Source organism: Polistes fuscatus, unplaced genomic scaffold, assembly GCF_010416935.1.
Source record: "Polistes fuscatus isolate 324 unplaced genomic scaffold, CU_Pfus_HIC Scaffold4, whole genome shotgun sequence".
Lineage (NCBI taxonomy): Eukaryota > Metazoa > Arthropoda > Insecta > Hymenoptera > Vespidae > Polistes > Polistes fuscatus.
In genome coordinates, this window is record NW_025113118.1 from 5,839,850 (window position 1) to 5,856,119 (window position 16,270).

Consider the following 16,270-nt stretch of genomic DNA (forward strand, 5'->3'; position numbering starts at 1 on the left):
TTAACTCTGACAGATTATCTTAGCAGACGCCCTCTTTACTGTACGAGTAAACGTAAGCAAACATACACGTACATATATAATGTAGTAATAATTGTTCTTTTTATTTCATACGCTTGTAAAAACGTTTCATTAAAATCTAAACAACATAACCTTTAAAAAATGACATTATTTATTATCAGATTTGAAATCTATATAAGAAAGATTTGTAAACATTACTAGTTGTCAATACATTATCATATTTTTCGTTTTAATATTACTGTGGAAATAAATCGCAAACCGTCACATCGTATTTAAAAACGATCGAATAATCCTCCAAGAAAATGTTTATTTTATAGAAATCGTTACAAAGGTAAAATCAACAATAAATATGTAAGTACATTTAGGTTAGATGTTAGTTTAACAAAGTGGTGAAAGTGGACACTAGGTAGTTTAGTTTAACAGTGATAAAAGAGTGTGATTTATTACTTATTACGAAAACACATTGTGATTTATTACGAAAAAGAAATTGTGTAGATCGATATAAGTTTCGTAATTTATCCATGAAGTGAACAAAAGAAACGAAGTTTCATACAAAATTGTATTATTTTTCTTTTCAATTCAAGCAAACATTTTATAAGAAAAAACATTATGTATACATGGAATGAAAAATGTCTGATGTTTTCAGTAAAGATGACTAGTAGTAAATTGATTACAATAAATACACATACACTTTATATTCGTTAAATTTTTATCAACATTATTCTACAGTTTCATTGATTAACACTTCTGAAGTGACTTCATAAATTTCTTGTTTTTTGGTCTGAAATGTTAGATCAAAGTCATCGGGAAATTTAGATTGATATTTTGTAAAGTCTTCATGTTTACAATAATTTGTAAAGAAAGTTAAATATTGCATCTCTTCTTCCGTTGGTTCGACATAAGAAGCTACCTTTTCCATTTTCTCATAAATTGGTGTAGAACGCCATTTTAATTGTCGTTTACCTATTATAGGCACCTGCATGATACGGGTTAATGCATCTAATAATTGATGCATTAGTTCGAACTAGAATAAAAAAGAAAGAAAAGCGGATGACTAGGTTCATTTAAAGAATAGAGAGAAGAAGATAATATAATACAATGTAAAATATATATTAAAAAGATTGTAACCTTTCTAGCAGCATCTTCAGCTTCTTTGATAGCTTTAAATTCTTGTTTGAAACCCTCTCTCTCGCATTTTCTAACTACTTCATGAGGTAACGTATCTAATTCTAAATTGAGTTCCTCATGAGTTTTTTCTATCAGCTTCATCATAGTGAAACTATTGAGTTTAGCATCGTTAGGTGCTATACAAGTTTCATATGCATCTTCGATCAAGACATACACAAAAAGAACATCTTCCGAACATACCAAATCACGAAATACACCTTGCAAAAGGTAATTAGCGTATTCTTGCAAATTCGTTGCTCTCTCTTCTGTTTTATGAATCGAATCCTAGATTAAAAGATATTAGAGAAAGAATCATGATTTATTTGTTGATACTATCTTTCAATGAATGAAACGCATGTGTGATTAGAAACAATCATGATGATTCAATCATGATGGTAGAGGTTTCCATTCCATTATTTCGTCATTTTCTTTCAACATATCTTGTACAATTTTATTATCTCTCACATAATAAATATAAACATAAATATTGCATATATACGTATTATTAATAGCATATATTAAATAAATAGTAAGTACCAGAGGAGTATTCGTACCCATACTGTTTCAATTTAAGATAATCAATATTTTCTTGTAATACAATATTTCAAAATTCTTTTACACAGATATGTCTGGTGACATATGTCAAAAAAAGAATTGAAAAAATAAAATGGAAGGCACTACTTTCATCATCATCTATTGTTTTTAGTTATATACCTACTTCCAATTCTTCAATACTAGCAGTAATCTCATCGAACTCATGTTTCATTCGATCTTCAGCTTCTGTAATCGTTATTAACATTTCACCTATAGGTGCTACCAATGATTCCAAATGTATCAAAGCATTTAAATTTTGTGTCTCTATTGCTTCAAATACTTGTAACAGATCGAAAGGATCCTCAAAATAAAGTGTAGTAGGACCCGCTCCCATTAAATCTTCTTCGAACATTCCTATGAACAATAATAAATTATATATTATATAAGCTGCTTATTTGTCAAATTAATTGTCTCTACAAAATCATAAAGTAGGGAAAATAGATAAAATAATATACATTATTATATCATCTATATATATCGTAAACATTTTTGTTATTCAGTAAAATTAAGCTGAATTTAAACAACTAAGGAAATTTATATTAAATATAAAAAGGTAAACACTGATTTTTTTTTAAATATTTTGAAATTAGAATTTTAAAAAATTCTTTAGGTGGAGTTAATCACTGTGAGTCCGCAGACAATTTATATAATGAGAAAAAGTGGAAAATATAAATATATATTTAAGTATATTAAATACTTAATAAACAATCAAGAGACGCTGTTGCTTCTGCCATCCTAAAACGTCCAAAAATGTCATCAGTAGTTGCAGAAAATATACTTTCTCTTGATTGTGAACGATAAATCCAATCATATTCGTTTCTCCATGATATTGGTGAAATTTGAAATAGAAACTTTTGACATGTTTTTGCCAATCTCCAACGTTCTTCCCAATAATACAAGTCCAATCTAATCTGACCACATTCCTTCATCAAAGAAGTTCTCTTTTCATTTATCGTCAAAGTCAATTTTAATTCTTTTTCGGCTTCTTCTAAAATAATCATACTTTTTTCGTGATCCTTTGATAAAAAATCTTCAAAACCATTGACGTATGTGCGATATTGGCGCTTAAAAAAAAAATTTTAGTTTTGTATTACTTTTTTATTTTCTTAATTTTGATGAATTTATATCAAATTTAATGAATTGTAATAGATAATTCATATTATTTTTTTAATTTTTTACTTTGATTTTGTTTAATCTTCTTATTTCCTCATCGAATTGTTGTTCTATATGAATACAAAGATCGCGTTGGTCACCGACAAGTAATTTGGTTCTTAAAATTTCTCGAAGATTATTGATGTATCGACGAAGGGAAAATTTTTCTTTTACTAAACGTTCAGTAGTTTCGATGAAGTATTCCGGATTAACGTCAGTTATCGCGAATGCATCTTTCAATTCTTTGTGTTTCTTTTTTTCTTCTTTTTCCGCTGCCACGTCCACCTATGTTAAATATTAATTAATATTACTTTAATAATAAGAATTTTTAAAATTTTAATACAGGTATTAATAATAGTAAAAAAACTACGAAGTTTTAATAAGGTCGGACAATGCTTATTTGAAAACAAAATTTTCGAAAGAGAACATTTTCGGTTTTTTAAATGGTCTTCTCCTCTTAAGTATATTATAGTTAAAATGTTAATAATATTAATGATAACTCACTCGCAATCTTCTAAAAATATCGTTGTGCGTATGTAAAGTACTCTCATATTGTTTATAACTTGTTATACGTCGAGCTTCAATAGTTTTACGTCTTTGAGCCTTCCAAAATTGAAAATAAGGAAACATATGAGAACATGATGGAAATTCGAATGGTGATTGTTCAGTATTAACGTTTCTAGCTTCCCCTAAATGTTCATGACCACTGGTGAAGTAATAACGTGTCCTTAAAATTCGAAAAAAAAAAAAAGATAATAAAAGGATTATTTAGAAAAAAGTAAATCGAATAAAATCATCGATATTTTAAAAATTTATTTAACTGTTTTATTTTTCTTATTTTTACCTGATCAAATTACGACGACGAGAATCGATATTAGCTTGAGTACTTCGTTTAATCGATGTTCTTTTTCGAATTTGATTAGATAAACGAAATGCATCTTCAACTTTTCCTCTTCTGAAGAAATTTCTTGGTTTCGATGTTATATTATTACTCATGTTCAATATATTTTTGTTATTGTAATAATCTCTTAATAATAATAAAAAATGTATTTATCTAAAAATAAATATTATATCGTTCATGTTCGATATTTAATTGGTTCTAAATTTAATTTTCTTAAATATTCAAGTAATTTACATACCTAGAAGATAGTTCTTTCTATTTTTCGATTAAATATTTGTCCTGGTTTTCTAACAATGAGTTCTGTTTTCCTATCTTTACGGTATACAACACAGTAATGGTGTTTCTTAATTACATTGTGGACCTAAAGAATAGATCGTTGATGACCGTAAACTAGTCGTAACACTTTTCGCTTATTATTATTACGAATGTTCTCAAAATAAAATAAAAGAAATGCAGAGTGTCATCTTTTTAAAATAATCGATTTAGATTGATAAATAGATAAAGAATTTGTTTGACATGCGCTTTTCGTTGAGATAGTTACGAACGAAATTAGTCAATCAACTCGTTCGCATGCGCACGTTATGTTTCAATTTACGGTATAGAGTGGTGATCCATATAAAGTATTACGAATTATATTTGATATGAAATTTTTGTTTTGAAAATTATATATTTTTGAATTAATGTTTTTTTTTTAGCGAAAGTAATTCCATTATGGATTGAAGAACACATTCATGTACTTTTTATAATTAGCAAAGGAGAAGATATATATTATTTTTACTTAATTATACTACAACATATTATATTATATTCTATATATTTTATTTATTTACTATATATAATTTAACAAGAAACAAATAAAAAATAATGATAATAATTGTAATTTACTTTGTTTTTAATTAATAAATAAGATATTTCATAAGCCTAACTCTTATTTTATATTCAATAAATAAATAAATACAACATAGAGAGATATATATATAAAGTATCTGAATTTCCAAGACAAAAATAATAATGCATTTGTTACTAATAATATTAATTAATTATACATCCCTAATTCGATCTATTAATCTATCTATAATCTATCCATAACTAATGGTATATCCCATAGAAATCATAAGAGCTTCCTTGATAGCAGGATGTAACTGTCGTTCAATGTAACTGGTCAATGTTTTACTAGCACCACGAAGAAAAATATCTTCCATTTCTCTAGCAATATTTTCTTTCGATTGCCAACTTCGATTATTACCTTGATCCTCATCGTTATTACTAACGTTATCATCATCATTATCATTAAAATTAGGAATAAATATATCATAAAGATTTTCATCCAACAAAAGAGTTTCTCTAGATTCAATTTTTGTTGGTGACTCATGAAAATTATATTCCCTTTTGAAATTAGATTTTTCTTTTTGACAATCATCATCGACACTTTCGTTTTTTAATAAATTTACAGAACGATCTAGAAGATTAATACTAGTCGCCATTGTTGTTGCATTTTTCATTGTTGTTGCATTTTTCATTGTTGTTGATTCATTGACCATCATCGATTCCTTTTTAATTTGCGAAAGTTTTTTATCATTGACCAATGCAGTTACAAAATCACCCGGTGTTATCTCGATTTCCATTGATCTAGATCCTTGATGATCCTCGGAAAAATTATATTTTTTATCTTTCTTCATAGTCACCGTCATTGTTACATCATTCGTATTACGTTTCTTAATTCCTCTCCTTCGACGTACTACTGATTTAGTTATCCAAAGATTATTTCTCCAGGTACCTAAGTTTCTTATTGGTGTACTTGAAGTACGTGCAACTCGACTTTCGTTTGCTATTAATAAATCTGCATCTTCGGATACGGTGAATAAGCGACGTGGCTCAGCCAATAATACAGAAAGCTATAAAATAAAATTATTTTTTTTAGGATTTTTTAGTTTCCTAATTACTTTAATTTTTAGTTTTACAATTTGCAGAAATAAAAATTACATTCAAAAGTAATTGATTAATACAACCTAGTTAGCAACTTTTAAGACCTATCTTATATAAAATACATTTTTTAATTAAGCATCATTTATAATATTTAATTACGTCATCACGAGGAGGATAATAAGGTGGCCACTTGTCCTGCCTTTTAAGCTCTTTCTCATGACGATTAGGATGACATCCATAGGCGTAAAGTGAAGCAAATCTTGGCTCTAAAAAGCTTGATTCTGTACGTATACGCATTTGTCCACGAGCTCTGGCAATTGTACCAGTGAAAATATCGATACCAGCTTGTCTCAATCGTAAAGTCATTCTACATGATTCCAAAGGTACATGAGATCGCCGTTCTTCTCTCATCAATAATGACACTGTTCCTGATATAGATAAATCGTTGAATGTTACTCTGGTTTTTAATGAATTACTCGAAGGCTCAAAATAACATGTTTCAACTCTTGCCCATGAACTTCCTCGACTTCTTGCATTCTGTGGAAACTAATATAATTACGTGTTTATTATTTTTATGATTATTATTATTATTATTATTATTATTATATATAGTATAAATATTATAAATTAAAATATATATATTAAGCAAATAAATTATAACAATAAATAATTTGTATTTGCCCTTTGGTCTTATAATATAAAAAATAAAATACATAATATTATATTATTTATAATCTTTTAATAAAAATCATATACCTTTACTGCAATTCGTGAAATCGTCATTGCCAATGGTGCGGATCGTAATTCTTCTTGATAATTTGGTTCACGACCTTCTCCTTCTTCTTGTAATCTATTTCTTCGTCTATTCGAATCTCTTTGAAGTGCATCCAAAGCACGTTCCAATCTATCACCACAACCATCTCTGTTTCCAATTGTTGTACCACTTTCCGAACTTGTCCAATCGAACGTAATGAATATTAACGTTAACAACGACAATGTCCAAGGTTTGATTGTGTACGATGGCATAACCTAATGAATTAATATAAAAAAGATAATTTTTTTGTTAATTTAAAGGATTAAGGAATTTTTCAGGTAAACTTTAAAGTTTATCATCAAGTTAATCATTAATGATTATGTACTATGACAAAAATTTTATTTTGTACCTATTATTGTATAAACTAATAAATTAGTTAAAAGTATTCATAAGGTAATAAATATTTGTAAAAAAACAAAAAAACAGAAATTTTTTAATTGAAGAGTCAAAATAGATATTTGTGAGAAAAAAAAATGGTTGTAATTGAAAAGACACTCAAGAAAGACAATTTTTAATCGATGAAACAAATAATAAAGAGACTGTAAAGTCTAAAAAAAACTGTAAAGAAACAAAAAATAAATATTTCCGAGTCCTAAAACTATCTCGGCAGATCTGAACATGTACATCTATATAATATCCTGTGTAGAAACTCGGTGAACCCGTACTTCTTAAACAGAGCATGAATACGTCTTCCTTCCGTCTATTTCAGCGAGAGTCGGTGAAACTAGGAAACGATTTCGAGAGATGTTTGTCTTTTCATTTGGAAAGACCTCGAAAATTATTTATTTACCTAGTGTCATTTTCCCCTTATTCTTTTTATTTTCTTCGTATAATAATTTGAAAAAATAATCGAAATAGAGTCACGTGTTTTTATTTAAATACGTTCGGCTACCTTCGGTCATTCTCGGTCGACTTTCGTATTGGCGCCATTTAGAAATCAGAAGATTGCATTCGATTGGTAAATACAGACAACCTGTAGACTCCATTCATGAATATGCAAATAAGTAATTTATCTGTTTCGTTAGAATACGAGAATTTAAAAGATCTTACGCCAGTCAAAGTGAAATCTCATTGTCAATTGTTACTAATACTTACGCGGTTTGATAATTATATCTGACAATATTAAAAATTTTCGAAATTGAAAGATTTTTATATTTTTCAATTAAAAAAAAATGTAATTTCATCCAAAAAATAATAACTACGATGCATTACAATATAAAACATTACTATGATATTTCTAGAAATTAAATTCATTTTTTTTATTTTTTATTTCTTCAAATATTTATCTTAAAAACTTTACTATACATATATATATGTTATATGTAGAAATAGTATACTTACTCTATCGAATTTCCCAGATTAACTTTCTCTTTAAAATCACCAATGGAAAAATCTCTCCGTCTTTTTCTTGCTCTCCTTTGGTAACGCAAATAAAAAAATTCCAGATATATTTGAAGCAGTCGGTAAGAAGTCAGCGATAGTTAGAATGAAGTTAAATGTCTTGTTGAAGCCAAGGCAGATAAAAGAACAATGAAAGTGGCTGTGGATACGCACTGAGATGTCTTCCAAAGAAAACCAAATGGCAAACATTGACTTCCTTTCTTTTCGGTACTCTTTCAAGAAGTAGTGTCGAAGGAAGGTGGAAATATTACGATATAGCTTATGAATCTAGGACGCTCACTTTTAAATGAATCGGTTCGTTTGATTTATCTCGAAATCCTCACATCCTGTCGATTTTTTTTTCTTTTTCTATTTGAATCATTTCTTTCTCAATATCGCTACAAATTTTTTCAAAAGTTCATTCAAATATTATATTATCGCGTGTAGATAACAAATTATACATATATAAACAAATAAAACTACTTATCAATTGATAATTTTGATTTAAAAAAACAAATTATTCTATTCTTCTTTTTAAAAAAGGGCATTTAAAAATTATGATTCCGCATACTTATATAATTTGTAACTAGATGACTCTGAATTCATCTCGAATTTATCAAAATATACAAATTTTCAATTCAATTATTTCCATTTGAATAAGCTTATTTTCTAAATATTTTACATTGTTGTTTATTTAAAAAATAAAATAAGTAAATATATCTTTTGTTCGAGACTGAACAGTGATATTCTTGTCTGGCATAACCAATGCAACCACAGCAATAAAAGTTCGACAGTAGTTCGTATAGGAAGGGGATGAATAGGAAAATGAAAAAGAGTAGGGGTAATGCGTAATCGGTTCTTTAGGTCGGACACATATGTTGTGTCGAGTTTTTTAATTTCTTCTTCTGCGAAGTTAATAGTCTGACGGGTAAGAATACTTAGATTTGTAGGTTAGATGAGTATTGATTAATTAGTAAAAATACAGAATATCTACTTATTTGTTTTTCTAATATTGTCAGTTTAATTATAATTTTAGACCTGTTAAATATTTGACAAGACAACTACACGTGGTTTACCGGTTACACGTGGTTTATCAATCCATCGTCCTTTATTATTAATATATAACAAATTATATGAATCTTTCCCCCTTCATTTTTTGGAAACGATTGAGTTATTAGGTCTTACTACTTATGTAGTGTATGGTTCTACAACTCTATATCATTCTGAAAAAATCGGTGCTTTGAAGGTTTGATGGAGTCCTTATTAAACATAGAAAATCCCTAAAGTATCTGTCTCACATTATAATGTCTAGCTTAATTTCACCTTAACACCACTTCTGGGTGAATTGGATAGTAGTCATTATATGATGTAATACTTCCTCAGTTTTACTCATTACATGCATCAGTACTTTGAGGTGTTAAGATTTTCTAATTTATTAACTAACTTATTTACATGTTTTTATTCTATGTAGAATACAACTAAAATGGATGAACTAACTTGGAACGAGAAATATAATCTCATAACAAGAAATCTAGGAGAATGGCTTGGCGATGAAAAATTAAAAAGTATTTTGAAACAACGAGATCTCAAAATATATTGGGGTACTGCTACTACCGGCAAACCTCATATCGGATACTTTACACCAATGTTAAAGATAGCTGATTTTTTAAATGCCGGAGCTGAAGTTACTATTTTATTCGCTGACTTACATGCTTATTTAGATAATATGAAAGCACCTTGGGAACTTTTAGAATTGAGAACATCATATTATGAAGTTATTATCAAAGCTATGCTTAAATCTATTGGCGTGCCTTTGGACAAACTTAAATTTGTTAAAGGAACGGATTATCAATTATCCAAGTTAGTATTAAAAAAATATATTATATATATGTGAGATTTATTATTATGCAAGTACAATTTTTATATTATATTTTTTAAGGGAATATACTTTGGATATGTATCGATTAAGTTCTATTGTAACCGAACACGATGCCAAAAAGGCAGGTGCAGAAGTTGTCAAACAAGTTGCAAATCCATTACTTTCTGGTTTGCTATATCCAGGATTGCAAGCACTGGATGAAGAGTACCTTCATATCGATGCTCAATTTGGTGGAATAGATCAAAGAAAGATATTCACCTTCGCTGAAAAATATTTACCAATGCTTGGATATGATAAACGTATTCATTTAATGAATCCTATGAGTCAGTATATAATGAATTTTTAAAAAAAGTAGATTCTTATAATGTTTGTGAAAGAAAGTATATTTTGAAATTTACTTTTAGTACCTGGACTAGCTGGTGCTAAAATGTCTTCCTCTGAAGAAGACTCAAAAATTGATCTTTTGGATGGAGCTTCAACAGTTAAAAAGAAGTTGAAAAAAGCATTCTGCGAACCTGGCAATATCAATGATAATGGAATACTTACTTTTTCTAAGCATGTGATATTTAGTTTATTAAAGAAAGGAGAATCTTATAATGTACCAAGAAGCAAAGATTTTGGTATGTATAAAATGTAAATGTTTGTTAAAACATTATTACCGCATGTATTAATAAACAGATTACAGTATTAAAATTGTCAAACGTTGGTATAGGTGGAGATATATCTTTTTCTACATACGAGGAATTAGAAACTGCATTCGCAAAGGAAGAAATACATCCTGGTGATCTTAAAAATGCAGCCGAAATATATATAAATAGGCTCTTAGATCCGATTAGAAAAGAATTTGATACATCTCCTAAATTAAAATCTCTTGTCAGTAAAGCATATCCACCGCAGAAACAAAGTAAGTGAGTTCTTTAAATTCGACCATATAATATTAATTTTTAAATATGTTTCAATTAACAAATTTTTGCTATTGTTTATGGATAGAGGTGGTAGATGAAATAGTACCGTCGAGATTGGATATTAGAGTTGGAAAAATCGTTGATGTGAAAAAACATCCCGATGCCGATTCATTATATGTGGAGAAAATAGATTTAGGTGAAAATAACGGTCCTAGAACTATTGTCAGTGGTCTTGTAAATTATGTTCCTATAGAGGAAATGCAAGAAAGAATGGTACTTGTACTTGCAAATCTTAAAGCGGCTAATCTCAGAGGTATACAATCTCATGGAATGGTTCTTTGTGCATCTGTGTAAGATATTATTTCTGTTTTTATACTTTATACAAAAATTGTTCTTATTTTGAATTAATTATTGACTATTTATTTAGAGATTCGTCAACAAAGCAAGTTGAACCTTTGAGACCACCAGAAAATAGTAATCCTGGTGATAGAGTTTTCATAGAGGGTTATGAAAGTGGAACACCGGATGATGTTTTAAATCCAAAGAAAAAAGTTTGGGAAAAGTTGCAGGTATTTGTAACTTGAAAGGTAGAATCATAAATTTCTTAGGAAACATAAGATTTTGATGAAATATTTCCATTTGTAATAGGTTGATCTCATTGTAAATGGAAATGGAGAAGCATCATGGAATGGAAATTTGTTGGTTACGTCGAATGGTGGAAAAATAATTGCAGACACTCTCAGGGACGTACCAATTAAGTAATGTATTTTACAATTATTCCTCTTATATGCATTTGATTGTTGAATTGAAATTGAATTATGACATCCATTGAACTGCCTATTTTTAATTACTTTATTAAACATTATAATACATGATTATTATAATATGAAAGAAAAATAATATAAATGCTTAATGATCAACTGATTTATAAGTCTATTATTATAACACAAGATTATAAGAGTATCTTAATTTGGACTTAAATCCAAATTTATTGGGGAAACTCTTGAGGAAATATTTGGTATTATACTTCTTTGATAATAGTTTACCCGAATACAAGGTGATCGAGGTTTCAAACAATTAAACGGTTCTGAATTACACTGTTGATTGCTATGTTGCTTTTCCATTTTTTTTTTACGTTTATAAATAAGCCAAGATGTGGCAGGACATATTGCTAATTCTTTTCTCAAAGAACTACTACTGCAGCCATATAATAAAGGATTTATTGCAGCATTAACAAGAACAAGATATCTGCTTATATACCTAAACAAAAATTAATTTATTTTATTTTAATTTATTATTACTTCCTTTATAGTTATATGAAAATTAGTTATAAAAGTTGTACATAATGTACTTACCAAAGAAAATACATAGATTCTGCTTGTCCTGGTTTAGAAGGTTGTTCCAAGAGTCGTGCTCTTTGAATGATTAATACTGTGAATGGTACTCGACAAAGAATAAATGCCAAAACAATAATACCTAAAGCACGAGCCACTTTTCCTTTATAACGTACAATGATTGGATATTTACTTCTTAATGCTTGTGATTCAAATCTATCTAGCTTAAAAATTAAAACCAAAAATATAATAATACTCTTTCTATAGATAGAGGCAAAACAGATAAAGTACCTTAATGAGAATAGAAGAATAACATATCGCCATTATAGTTAATGGTGCCCATACAGTTAAACCTGCAAAAACATGCCAATATGGATACAATACTACAGTATTCTCGGTACAATAAGTTTCCAGAAAATCACTCCACTGTCTTTCATAATAGCTTCGAAAGAGACATAATGGTGTTGCAACTCCTATACCAGAAATCCATATCGCATAAAGCAGCAAATGTGTAGATCTACATGTAATAATATATATAATTTAAAAACAAAAATATACTTATCAATATATATATACATATAATATATATTTAAAAATAGTAACCTTTTTGTTAATCTACTAGAACAATTTAAGACAATAGCAGATAAACGATCATAACTAACTACGCTCAAATTAAATACTGCAACTAATGTCAAAGCATGCACTATAAATCCATCTAATCGACAACCTATAGGTCCAAGTATATAATTTTGATATAAATCAATACAGAGAAACATCCAAGGACATAAAATGCATGTGCATATATCTGCAATTGCCATGTTAACGATGAGAAGGTTTGTAGTAGTATGTAAAGATTTAGCACGGATTATTATATAGATCAGTGCACCATTAGCCAGTATACCCACAAAAATGATAGGCAGAATGCTGAGAATTTTAAGAGTCGTTTCCCAGGTTGGTCTTATTATCCAAATTTTGGATGGAAAGTGATGCTTCGTAGTGTTAACTCCTTTCCACTATGAATCCATAATCCTTTATGTCATCACATAATAATATATAGATTAATATATTACTTGAACACACACGAATGTACCTCAGAATTCATATTTGTCGGTCCAAATTCTTCCCCTAAGTGTTGATTCCATTGTATATCCAAGAATGAAGTAATTAAATTGGAAGTATTATGAAAAAACATTTTTATATTAATATTATTAATAATGCAAGGATATTACATGAATTTTACTTGAAGACTGAGAATCGTGATGCAAGGCTGAATATTAATTGTAAGTATAAAATCTAATCTAAAAGTAACAGATGGTACCATTAGCATTAATGGTTTCTCTTGTTTATATTGCTCTTAGGATAGAGAAATAGATTATATGTAGTCAATTAATACATTAGCACTAAAACAAATCTACATTGTTACTCTTTCAAAATAATTTCAATCGAAATTTTATTTAAATCGTATTTTCATCCTAGCAATTACAGATAATTCAAATTTTTAAACTTCGCGCGTTTAGTTGTATATTGAACAGTCATTAAAAATGTTTTATACTCGATCGTACGTAGATCAGGAAAAAATAGTTCGATGATAACAATGATTCGGTTATTTTCAAAAAATATACATAAAGACCAAAGTAAGGATTAAATTTCTATCTAAGTAACCAAATTTTTCAAGGTGAAACATTTTTCTTCCTTGTGAAATAATTATACAAAATTATTTTATTTGTAAGTAATATTTTCTTACAGAAAATTAGGAAATGAAATTTAACCAACCTGACTTACCTATAAATATTTTCAATAGCAACGAAATATACAAAAATCCTTTTGTTTTCTATTTATACGCATATTCACACAATTGTTATAAACAGACATTTCGATGGAAAAATTTTTGGTTTATATTTTTCTGGTAATACCAGGATATATATAAATATGTAATTATTATATTCACACATTGTTTTTTAAAACAAATAAAATACAATAACAAAAAATTGTTAATCATAAAAGCAATATAAAAATAGTGTTACGAGAAAGTAATATTTTCAATATGTGCTAATATATATATAAGGATAAAAACTTATTCAGATAATTAGCGTTAAAAATAAAATTTTTACTATATCATATTTTGTTTACAGAAATACTCTTTTATCTATCTGGTATATCAACCATGTCGTCATGGGCATCTGCAGACGAACGTATATTAAAAATAATAAGAAAGATCATACCAAATTTAAACAATACTAAATATAAAGGTCAAGATGGAAGAATTGGAATATTTGGTGGTAGTGCAGAGTACACAGGAGCACCTTATTTCGCAGCAATGAGTGCACTTAGAACCGGTGCTGATTTGGTACATGTATTCTGCGCAAAAGAAGCCAGCATTCCTATTAAATCTTTCAGTCCAGATGTAATCGTACATGGAATCTTGGATCAAAGCGATGCTGTCAAACATATAAAACCTTGGCTGGATTGTTTGCACGTTATTGTTATTGGGCCTGGACTAGGAAGAGACGAGAAAACTTTCAGAGTTATAGTTGAATTAATTTCTATTTGTCGTGAATTGAAAAAACCATTGGTGATAGATGCAGATGGATTATACTTGATAACTCAAAAACCTGAAGTAGTCATAAATTATCCAAATCTTATACTTACACCTAATGCTGTAGAGTTTATTCGTTTAGTCAAATCTGTATTAAAGAAAACAATTGAACCTTCTCCGGCAGTTAAATCTACAGATGTTAAAGATTTGGCAGATAGTTTTGGAGAAAAAGTAGTCATTTTATGTAAAGGAACAAAAGACGTTATAGTAAGTGGACAAGAAGGCACTGATATTATATGGTCTTGCATGTCTGGTTCTGGACGACGATGCGGTGGTCAAGGAGATCTTTTAGTTGGATCCATTGCTGTTTTCTGGTGGTGGGCTATTTGTAATGCAACAAATGAAGTCTCTATGTCACCTTCGATATTAGCATCTTATGCAGGATCAAGATTAATTAGAGAATGCAATGCAGCAGCATATAAAATTAAACAGAGGGCCACTTTGGCCAGCGATATGCTGGAACAAATACAATGTACTTTTGCTAAAATTTTTGAAACTCATAATAACAAGTGAGTTCCATAAGTTTGAACGAGAAAGCTATTTATATTATTATATATTATTATTATTATACACATAAAATTATAATTAATACTATATTTTTTTATAAGGAGTAATATATATATATATATTTCTTAATATAAACAATTATTTAAGGATTTTTTTTTATTATAGTTCTTAACAAAAAGAAAGGGTATATATACGTATACATAATATTATTAGAATTTTCTTAATATTCGTTTTAGAACTTCGTCATTCAATGGGAGAAGTCGATTGCATATTGATAATTAAAAGTATTAGATTGTATTTAAATGAAATTTGTAGAAGTAGTATACTGAAAGATGCTTAATAAGTACAGTGATATTATTTTATAATGAAAAATTAGACTACACTATTTTCTAAACATGCAGTTTGGCATTGTTGATATCTTATATATGCAGCGTTATAAATAATAAGACTGTCAATAAAATATTCTGTACATTTTATACTCTAGTGTTTAAGAAACAAAATAGGGTCAGTATAATGGTAACTAAATTTTTTGGAAAGAGAATCTTACTTATATGTTCATAATAATAATAATAAAAATATTGTGAATAATAAAAGTATCTCTTTCTTCTTTTCTTTTCTTTTTTTATACGAAACTTTCAGAGTTTGTACAACTATATAAGAACTATAGAAGTGCACAAATGGCTATTCGTATATAAGTACTGTATAAGTACTAATAGAAAAATTTGTTATAGAACGATATGCATGAAATACATGCATTGATAACACATTTTTAACGATACTCTAAATTCCAACTACAATAAGCCAATTAAGTACAAATATTGCATTGTACTGCAAATTTCTATTTACTATTTATGATCGATATTGTCGTCGATTAATGCCTTATTATATAATTTATAATTTCATTATCTATTTAAAAATTGTACATTCTTATAATTTATCTTGTTTCGAAGTTCACTTTTTCTTTTTGTATAAGCTAAATTATAATAATAATAATAATAATAATAATTATAATAAGTACATAGTAATATATAAAAAAGAGAAGAGATAAAAAGAGATGTGTAAGACACACATTGTCGGGAGAGAGAGATTTGGCATTA

The 16,270-nt window shown here is 28.2% G+C and overlaps 5 protein-coding genes across 12 annotated transcripts; 2 read left to right on the forward strand and 3 right to left on the reverse strand.

The window, feature by feature from the left end:
• The first annotated feature begins 39 nt into the window (after positions 1-39).
• On the forward strand, positions 40-11,566 carry LOC122521149 (tyrosine--tRNA ligase, cytoplasmic). 3 transcript variants are annotated; one of them, XM_043641626.1, is made up of 8 exons: positions 40-349; positions 9,424-9,812; positions 9,892-10,154; positions 10,236-10,451; positions 10,544-10,735; positions 10,822-11,086; positions 11,164-11,305; positions 11,385-11,566. In XM_043641626.1, the coding sequence occupies exons 2-8, from the start codon at positions 9,436-9,438 to the stop codon at positions 11,496-11,498; spliced, it is 1,569 nt and encodes a 522-aa protein (XP_043497561.1). In that variant the 5' UTR covers positions 40-349; positions 9,424-9,435; the 3' UTR covers positions 11,499-11,566. The 3 variants fall into 3 exon arrangements, with proteins under 3 accessions (XP_043497561.1, XP_043497559.1, XP_043497560.1); XM_043641624.1 differs by lacking the exon at positions 40-349 and adding an exon at positions 8,594-8,880; XM_043641625.1 differs by lacking the exon at positions 40-349 and adding an exon at positions 8,900-9,198.
• LOC122521148 (coiled-coil domain-containing protein 38-like) lies at positions 710-4,598 on the reverse strand. Its single transcript, XM_043641623.1, has 8 exons — positions 4,071-4,598; positions 3,776-3,985; positions 3,436-3,658; positions 2,959-3,216; positions 2,477-2,843; positions 1,904-2,133; positions 1,147-1,470; positions 710-1,042 (listed from the first exon to the last, which is right to left on the reverse strand). The coding sequence occupies exons 2-8, from the start codon at positions 3,925-3,927 to the stop codon at positions 737-739; spliced, it is 1,860 nt and encodes a 619-aa protein (XP_043497558.1). The 5' UTR covers positions 3,928-3,985; positions 4,071-4,598; the 3' UTR covers positions 710-736.
• Positions 4,825-8,342, reverse strand: LOC122521150. The gene is made up of 5 exons (XM_043641627.1): positions 8,127-8,342; positions 7,914-7,988; positions 6,515-6,787; positions 5,918-6,304; positions 4,825-5,727 (listed from the first exon to the last, which is right to left on the reverse strand). Exons 3-5 carry the CDS (start codon positions 6,782-6,784, stop codon positions 4,912-4,914), a joined length of 1,473 nt encoding a protein of 490 aa, XP_043497562.1. The 5' UTR covers positions 6,785-6,787; positions 7,914-7,988; positions 8,127-8,342; the 3' UTR covers positions 4,825-4,911.
• Positions 11,567-11,701: 135 nt separating the features above from the next.
• LOC122520891 (neuropeptide FF receptor 2-like) lies at positions 11,702-13,344 on the reverse strand. The gene is made up of 5 exons (XM_043641208.1): positions 13,161-13,344; positions 12,674-13,083; positions 12,362-12,587; positions 12,092-12,294; positions 11,702-11,996 (listed from the first exon to the last, which is right to left on the reverse strand). The coding sequence occupies exons 1-5, from the start codon at positions 13,260-13,262 to the stop codon at positions 11,702-11,704; spliced, it is 1,236 nt and encodes a 411-aa protein (XP_043497143.1). The 5' UTR covers positions 13,263-13,344.
• LOC122521151 (ATP-dependent (S)-NAD(P)H-hydrate dehydratase) lies at positions 13,263-15,766 on the forward strand. 6 transcript variants are annotated; one of them, XM_043641630.1, is made up of 4 exons: positions 13,388-13,704; positions 13,817-14,001; positions 14,203-15,175; positions 15,410-15,766. In XM_043641630.1, the coding sequence occupies exons 3-4, from the start codon at positions 14,235-14,237 to the stop codon at positions 15,453-15,455; spliced, it is 987 nt and encodes a 328-aa protein (XP_043497565.1). In that variant the 5' UTR covers positions 13,388-13,704; positions 13,817-14,001; positions 14,203-14,234; the 3' UTR covers positions 15,456-15,766. The 6 variants fall into 6 exon arrangements, 5 of the variants coding, with proteins under 5 accessions (XP_043497567.1, XP_043497563.1, XP_043497565.1 ...); XM_043641632.1 differs by lacking the exons at positions 13,388-13,704; positions 13,817-14,001 and adding an exon at positions 13,263-13,350; XM_043641628.1 differs by lacking the exon at positions 13,817-14,001 and having other exon boundaries at positions 13,385-13,704.
• The last annotated feature ends 504 nt before the right edge of the window (positions 15,767-16,270 follow it).

Bases quoted from the DNA above. Each gene is read 5' to 3' on its own strand.
- LOC122521148 (XM_043641623.1), bottom strand. From the start codon at position 3,927: ATGAGTAATAATATAACATCGAAACCAAGAAATTTCTTCAGAAGAGGA. The intron at 3,217-3,435 runs GTGAGTTATCAT...TATTTAACATAG, and splicing joins ATATTTTTAGAAGATTGCGA to GTGGACGTGGCAGCGGAAAA. The intron at 1,043-1,146 runs GTTACAATCTTT...TTTTTATTCTAG, and splicing joins CTGAAGATGCTGCTAGAAAG to TTCGAACTAATGCATCAATT.
- LOC122521149 (XM_043641626.1), top strand. From the start codon at position 9,436: ATGGATGAACTAACTTGGAACGAGAAATATAATCTCATAACAAGAAAT. The intron at 11,087-11,163 runs GTAAGATATTAT...CTATTTATTTAG, and splicing joins ATGGTTCTTTGTGCATCTGT to AGATTCGTCAACAAAGCAAG. The intron at 11,306-11,384 runs GTATTTGTAACT...CATTTGTAATAG, and splicing joins AAGTTTGGGAAAAGTTGCAG to GTTGATCTCATTGTAAATGG.
- LOC122521150 (XM_043641627.1), bottom strand. From the start codon at position 6,784: ATGCCATCGTACACAATCAAACCTTGGACATTGTCGTTGTTAACGTTA. The intron at 6,305-6,514 runs GTATATGATTTT...TAATTATATTAG, and splicing joins TTTCACGAATTGCAGTAAAG to TTTCCACAGAATGCAAGAAG. The intron at 5,728-5,917 runs GTAATTAAATAT...TTTATTTTATAG, and splicing joins ATTATCCTCCTCGTGATGAC to CTTTCTGTATTATTGGCTGA.
- LOC122521151 (XM_043641628.1), top strand. From the start codon at position 13,656: ATGATAACAATGATTCGGTTATTTTCAAAAAATATACATAAAGACCAA. The intron at 13,705-14,202 runs GTAAGGATTAAA...TTTTGTTTACAG, and splicing joins AAATATACATAAAGACCAAA to AAATACTCTTTTATCTATCT. The intron at 15,176-15,409 runs GTGAGTTCCATA...TATTCGTTTTAG, and splicing joins TTTGAAACTCATAATAACAA to AACTTCGTCATTCAATGGGA.
- LOC122520891 (XM_043641208.1), bottom strand. From the start codon at position 13,262: ATGTTTTTTCATAATACTTCCAATTTAATTACTTCATTCTTGGATATA. The intron at 12,588-12,673 runs GTTACTATTTTT...TATTACATGTAG, and splicing joins TCTAGTAGATTAACAAAAAG to ATCTACACATTTGCTGCTTT. The intron at 11,997-12,091 runs GTAAGTACATTA...ATTTTTGTTTAG, and splicing joins GAATCTATGTATTTTCTTTG to GTATATAAGCAGATATCTTG.